The sequence below is a fragment of the Mercurialis annua genome, linkage group LG1-X, assembly GCF_937616625.2.
Source record: "Mercurialis annua linkage group LG1-X, ddMerAnnu1.2, whole genome shotgun sequence".
Taxonomy (NCBI): domain Eukaryota; kingdom Viridiplantae; phylum Streptophyta; class Magnoliopsida; order Malpighiales; family Euphorbiaceae; genus Mercurialis; species Mercurialis annua.
The window spans coordinates 46,086,151-46,093,495 of NC_065570.1; the positions used below are offsets into that span (position 1 = coordinate 46,086,151).

Sequence of the window (7,345 nt, forward strand, 5' to 3'; positions counted from 1 at the left end):
TTTTTATACAGTATTACATTATCTTTAACAGGATAATGGAATAGACCTTCATTGAATATGAAAGTAACGATGTGAGAAATATGAGTGACTGAGAAGGAATTTGTCTCTCATTTATTTGAGTAAGATATTTATGGGCCCCACTGAAGGAAATGTATGGCTATGCTAAATGAATTGACAAAGAGTTATCATTTTCAGTCTACTTGAAATCAGGAAACTAATGATTGAGTATTATAAGGATGACAGAACTATGCCTTATATTCAATCAGGATATCGTGAGACAAAAAGATTAAAATATTATTATAAATGGTTAAATCGGATAATCGATATTCATATAACTTGGGTAGTCATAATGTCTTACTTGAGGCCACTTATGACTTGTGGGTCGAAATAGGAATTTCGGTCCCACTAACAACGTTATATGAACCTACAGGGTCGTACACTAAGAACAGGCCCAAAATAATTATTGGGTTGTACAAGCCCAATGGAATTAAGTGATTAATAGATTATTATATATATATAATTCGTAATATATATCATAATAAATATATATTAATTGAAATTCGAAAATTAAGGATAAGTGTTTTCTTAAGGTATTATCTTTTAAAGATAATAATAATAATAATCAATATATATGTGTAATTATCAAAAAGGAATTTTTGATAGACATAAACTCAAAAGAGTTATAAAAAACGTAGTGTTTGCATATGATCGCAAAACACGTTTTTGAACCCTAAATGTCCTATTTTCTTATAAATAGACTTTTAAGCCTAGGATTTTAACATATGTGTTTTTCGAAATAAACACAAGACACACAATCATTAAATATTCCGTAATTGCTTTGTGAAGCAATAGTGCTAGCACACAAGCACTAGTTTTGGCTAAGGTCTGTTCGTGTGGATACTCGTAGAGGACGCGTTTTTTTGGAGGCGTTTCTGATCCGAGGCCAGGTATCATCAAAGTGAACCACCTCCTTCCTTCCTACATTGCTATTGGAATTCGACATACAAGTGAGTATTAATTATGTTATTAATCTATTTATTCGAATTACATTGATTTTGGTTTGGGTTTTTGATAAATTTTTGAAATTCGCTGCGTTGTGAACCTAGAAAACCCAACATAATGTTGTTAGGTAGTCATTAACAGTGAGTAGCGAATATGGGGATTTCAAATTAACAGCAACGGAATGGGATAACCAGTCAGAAACTTTAGATGAATCCGAATAAAAATAAGAGACTGATTCCTTTGTTTGTTTTTCCTGGATTGTGGGTTTACGAAAAACATCAATAAATTTCCTGCCATCTGTAAAGGAAGAAGGTGCAGCTTGCCTCGGCAGATCCAAGTTCGGAGATGAGATCACAGGAGGTACTCTAGTTGCTGATTTGGTTTTCTGCGGTTCTGGAAAACGTGCAATAAAAGCACGCAACCTATTCTTCCCAATAGAGATTATGTTTATCTGTGAAATAATTCAATCAATCTGGATATTCGAATCAATTTGTAGAAACCCGAAGCAACGATTTGCTAAATTCAATTTCCTTGCAATTGAAATCCTACCATAGAGGTCATACCTCTCGAAAGCATTCTGAAGGTTTAAGTAATTCCATGAACGAGAAAAGTTTAGGGTTTAAGTGTGGAGGGGAAGACATTGCAACATAAACTTTTTTATTTAACAATGAATTTTTTTATTGTTGTGAAATGGTTATATTTAAAAACGACACAAATTAAATGGTTGGAAAAGTATATATTTTATAATGATTTGATTAGTCGTTGTCAAAAGTAATATTTAGAAATAATATAAAATAAATCATTGCTAAAAATATAGCTTTTAAAGCGACTTTATTAGTCGTTGTCAAATAATTATATTTAGAAACGATACTAAAATAGTCGTTATGAAAGATATATATTTTATAACGATTTTATTAGTCGTTATCATAGACTGTAACTAAAGGTTATTTTTCTTGTAGTGGTACCAAAATGTGAATTATAATATATATAGAAGCTTTAGAATAATTTGTTCAATTATATATTTTAATAAAAAAAAAAGGTAGTACTTCTATTGGAAAATATATCACATCCTTCCAACAAAAAGGATGTCACCCCTTCATGGCTTTATAAACTTTCCTCTCCTTATGTGCTCTCTCTCATTTTTCTCGCTTCCGCTTCTGCCTCAGCTCCTCGATCCCTTGGTAAGTATTAAATCCTTGCAAGATTATATTTTTTAATGTTACTAAACTCTAAAATATTATAGTTTAATTTACCATTTTATTTTATAATTTATATTTTAATGCCACATAGCTATGATGGAGCTTAATCACATGATCAGTAATGGCAAAATTTATTCTTAAATCCCTGTACTTTCTACTTTTTTATTCAGTCTCCAATTTTTTTATATACTTTTGAAAATAAATTTTTAAAATTCTTCGTCGACGGAAGTGCAAAAATATGGTGCACTCACAGAGATTATGAAACTGTTTTTGACAGTATAAAAATTAAGTAAAGAAATAAAAAAAAATATACATTGTCTTTGAAAATATAATGATCAAGAAATAAATAAAACGTCTAAAAATAAAATAAAGAAAAATATAATAATTTTAGAATAGGTCAAACCATCAATAATGAATTATATGTTTTTTGTTTTTAATAATTGGAGAGGGGGAGAGTTTGTGGAAAAAATTCAACTCGCAATTTGACGGTTTACAATCGAGCGTTTATAACTCATTAGTTAATTAATTATATGTTATATCTATCTATTTAATCCACATATTTTTCTTAAGGTAAAATACATGTTTCTAGTAAGAACATATATACTTTATATTAAAGTCTTTATGAGTATGATGTAATATTATTATTATTTTGATAATTACTGTGCAATACTTATAACACTACGCCAAAAATAGTTTTTTTATGACATTTTACTATTTGCATTTCTATAAAATAACACTAAAAGTCCATTAATTCCATTAATTCCAGATATTACAAATATAAAAATTTACTTATATATAAAAAAAATCTATTAATTCTCAGATATTACAATTATAAAAATTTACTTATAAACCTCACACAAAATAAGACATTTGACAATTATACGCATAGTTTTATTCGCTGATCCCAAAATAAAATAAAATATAAATATAAAACTGTTCTAACATAATTTCAATTTCTAATTTTATTTTTTACGAAAATAAACAACATAAAAAGTGAATACGGTCAATGTTAAATAAATCATTGACGGTATTCAAATAGGGAAAAAAATACGAGAGAAAAGAGGTCCATTTACCAGATAAAGGGTATAAATAAAAAATAAAAAATAATGTAATTTATTCTTACAAAAAGAATTTATTGAATTAGAAAGTGTGGTCTATATTGCCATATGCAAAATTGCTTATTATAAAGACCTGTTATTATAAAGACTTGAACTCGGATTTTGAATACTCGATAAATGATATATTTCGTAATTTGCATTCTTTTGTCAATCTTTTGTGATCTTTTAGCCTTTTTCTGAAGGTTTTTGCCGTCAACTGCTACGGGGTTCTATAATTTTATAAAAAAATTTACTTTTTGAGAATTCAACATTTTTCAGATACTTTTTTTATTTTTTAATTTGTAACTACATATCATAATTTATAAAAATTATTAAATTATTGGACTTTTGCTTAATTATCAGTTCCATAATAGAAATTTATTAATAATTTATCATTTATTTGGAGATGTGAAGTTGGCAATGAAAGGAAACAAAACAGTCACGTTATGGATATATACGGTGACAGCAATGTGGCTGTGTTGGACTAGTAGCCGATGGTGCTGTGTCTGCGCATTACCTCCCAATGAAGACGCGTTAACCTTTAACCTCAGGTCTGGAAAATCCGAGACATTCAGGACCTTCGTCGAACAGCTCCGAGGCAGATTAAGAAAAAACGGACACGAGACGATACACGACATACCAATATTGAAACCTGCATCATCTTTGCAGGGCTCTGAAAGGTTTGTCATAGTGCAGCTAAAAAGTTGGCAAGAAACATCGGTTGAATTAGCTATCGATGTCTCTAACGTTAACATAGTGGGTTATTGCGGCGGAGACGGAGGTCGGTCCTATTTCCTTTCATGCGCTCCTGGGGAGGCCTTGAGTAATGTTTTCCAAGGCAGCGATCAGCGAAAACTCGCCTTCGGAGGTAGCTACCGTGGTCTTGAAGCTACTGCTGGAATAGAGCGAAAGTATAGCATCTCACTGGGAAGCTCTGATCTTCATCATGCTATTGATTCATTGTATAATATGGACAGTACTCCGCAAGCTGATTTGGCTAAACACCTCTTAGTTATTACTCAAATGATATGTGACTCGGCACGGTTCAATATCATCGAGGTACGAGTGAGCCAAAGCATTGATGGTGCTGATCTTCTATCAGATGAAACCATGGTTATCCTCGAAGACAACTGGGAATCGCTTTCGCGAGCGATTCAAGAATCGACTGATGGAGGAGTTTTTTCTGCTGCCATTTTGCTGTGGACAATGTACGGTATAAGACGACTTGTGGGAAATATGGCAGAACTGAGGAATAATCTAGCTCTTATGCAATTTGTATGTCATAGATCACTGATTCTGTTAAATTCTCCGGTTATTAGGTCTATGGTTCTACCGGATATGCAGGGGAGAAGTCAGAAATTATTTATAAGGTAATTAAAAATATAAGGCATGATCAAATGTTCGGGTGATTTAAATCAGCAATGGTATCTGTATCCAGACGGTTCGATTCGGCCAAACCGGGACACAAATAGCTGCCTCACTAGTAGTAATAAATCTCAGGGATCAATGGTGGAGATTTCATCTTGTAGTTCTGCATCTTCTGCTCAGCGATGGGTGTTTCCAAATGATGGTTCTATTATGAATTTGGACTATGGTCTAGTGCTTGATGTTAAAGGATCGGATCCCAGTCTTATTATTTGGCAATCTCACGAACATGCTAACCAAAAGTGGCTAGTAATGCCTTGATTCAATTCTTCAAGTGTGTTATATTTTCTTTTTAATAAAATTAAGAGAGTCGATATGAAACTCATATGTTAAGAAAATAATCTCTTTTATAATAAGAAAAACTATTACATAAATTAGATATTATATTAGTAGTTTTGTCAATATAAAAGATTCTCCACTGTTTTATTTTGGCAAATGTTTTTATATACTCACAATAACTATGGTATGTTGCCAAATATAGTGACTTTAAAATCATGATAGTTTGTGACTTTAAAATAGAGTTGGCAATTTCCACCCATACCCATTTACCTATCCATATCCACCCATTACATAAAGGGTATGGGTTATAAAAGGGTAGTTATTTGTTAAATGGGTAGTAAATGGATAAAATTCTTCCAACCCATTAAGATAAGGATAATAAAAGGGTTTGACATGGGTACCCATATTTTGCCCATAATGATTTAAAATGCAAAATTAGTTGAATGACACATGTCAATTTAAGAGTAATTGTTTTTATTTAAAATATCAAATAAATTTTAAATTTTTAAATTAATATTCAAAAATCTTAAAGAACCAAAATATTTTTTCTCGGAATAATTTTTTTATTCAGAAAATAATTTTTTTTCTGAAAATAATTTTTATTCAGAAAATATTTTTTATTCAGAAAATAATTTTTATTCAGAAAATAATTTTTATTCAGAAAATAATTTTTTTTTCAGAAAATATTTTTTATTCAGAAAATATTTTTTTTTTCAGAAAATATTTTTTTTTCAGAAAATATTTTATTTTTCAGAAAATATTTTTTTTCAGAAAATATTTTTTATTCAGAAAATATTTTTTTCTCCAGAAATTTTTTTTTGTCGGAAAATATATTTTTTCCAGAAATTTTTTTTGTCGGGAATTTTTTTCCAGAAATTTTTTTTCCCAGAAAATATTTTTTTGTCGAAAAATAAATTTTTCCAATTTTTCCCGGATTTCCAGAATTTTTTTTCGGGAAGTATTTTTTCCTAGAATATATTCTCTCTAAAATTTATTAATTCTCACAAGATGTACAATTAAAATGTAATATAATTTAAATTTTAAAAAGTCAATTTTTAACATTATACATATTAAGTGGGTTAATGGGTGGGTTAGGGTAATACAGGGTTACGTGGGTATGGGCACCCATATAAAATTAAAACGGGTCATAAATGGGTAGATCACCCATTTAAACCCAAACCCACCCATTCGCCACCTCTACTTTAAAATCATGATAGTTTGATATAGGGTAGGCGCGATTTTTGCACTCCGTGGTTGATGTTTGCACTCTATAAATTCTTAAATCGACGACCATAGTACCCTTAAGATTTATTCTTTTTCTCACCCTTTTTAATGTGAATAATTATACAACGCTACGGTTGTACCATGTTATTCGTGGAACAAACCAATGATGTGTTAGTCATGTTTAAATGTAAAAATGACGTGACACATCTATTGTATGGGATAAACACTCTTTTAATGTACTCTCCTTATTCGCTTATGTTGAGTTGGAATAAGTTGGCAAAATATATAATTTACTTCTTGTACTGTAATAACTTTCAATTTTAGAGTATCAACTACGATTATCAAATTACGGACGAATTAATCGGGGACCAAAAACAATTAGTCCTTAAACAACAAGAATAGTCTACTAAATTAATCAAATTATAACTAAAGACACAAAGTTAAAGTCGTCGTTCATTTTAAAAGGCACTGAAATTAAAAAATCTAACACTCTTTATTCTCCGGTAAACACTCTCTAGCAACGAAAATCTCATTTAAAATCAAACCTGTTTTTTTCTCATTTTTACAATTAAAAATCTCTAAAATGAAACTCTCTTTCAAATTCCTTCTCTTCGAGATTTCTAAATTTAGATTGATTTCTACTTCTCTTCATTTCAGTCTTCGTGATTTTTAGATATGGATCGATAAGCTCTCATTTTGTGAGTATCATTTGCAGTACTATTTGAATATCACATTGAATAACATTCTTTGTAAAGCTTGCCCTGCCAATTTCTTATCATTAATTCAAAGAATCAAGAAAAAGTTGGACATTTCTTATTCTGTTCTCTCTGTTTTGTAACATAATGAAACAAGTCGTCGAACCTAGAAAATAGCAGTGAAAAAGTGGAGCATATTGATCTCTTTGAACTGTTGATCCGAGATGACAATAAAGATCAACCACCACATCCGCGGCCACGACAACAAACATGAAAACGGATAATCGGGTCTTAGGCGGAAAGTGGCATCATCCGTTAATATCATCTGCCGCCGTCTTCCTTTTCTTTTTCACCACCAACCCATGCTCCGTCCAATCACACCAGCGCCACCACCCGCCCCCTTCTCCAAGAGGACATTCTTGGC

At 30.8% G+C, this 7,345-nt stretch overlaps 1 protein-coding gene across 1 annotated transcript; it reads left to right on the forward strand.

Annotated features, from left to right (window-relative positions):
* Nucleotides 1-3,718: 3,718 nt before the first annotated feature.
* On the forward strand, nucleotides 3,719-7,064 carry LOC126671465 (ricin-like). The gene is made up of 4 exons (XM_050365235.1): nucleotides 3,719-4,573; nucleotides 4,618-4,668; nucleotides 4,799-4,972; nucleotides 6,900-7,064. The coding sequence occupies exons 1-4, from the start codon at nucleotides 3,719-3,721 to the stop codon at nucleotides 7,062-7,064; spliced, it is 1,245 nt and encodes a 414-aa protein (XP_050221192.1).
* Nucleotides 7,065-7,345: the final 281 nt, after the last annotated feature.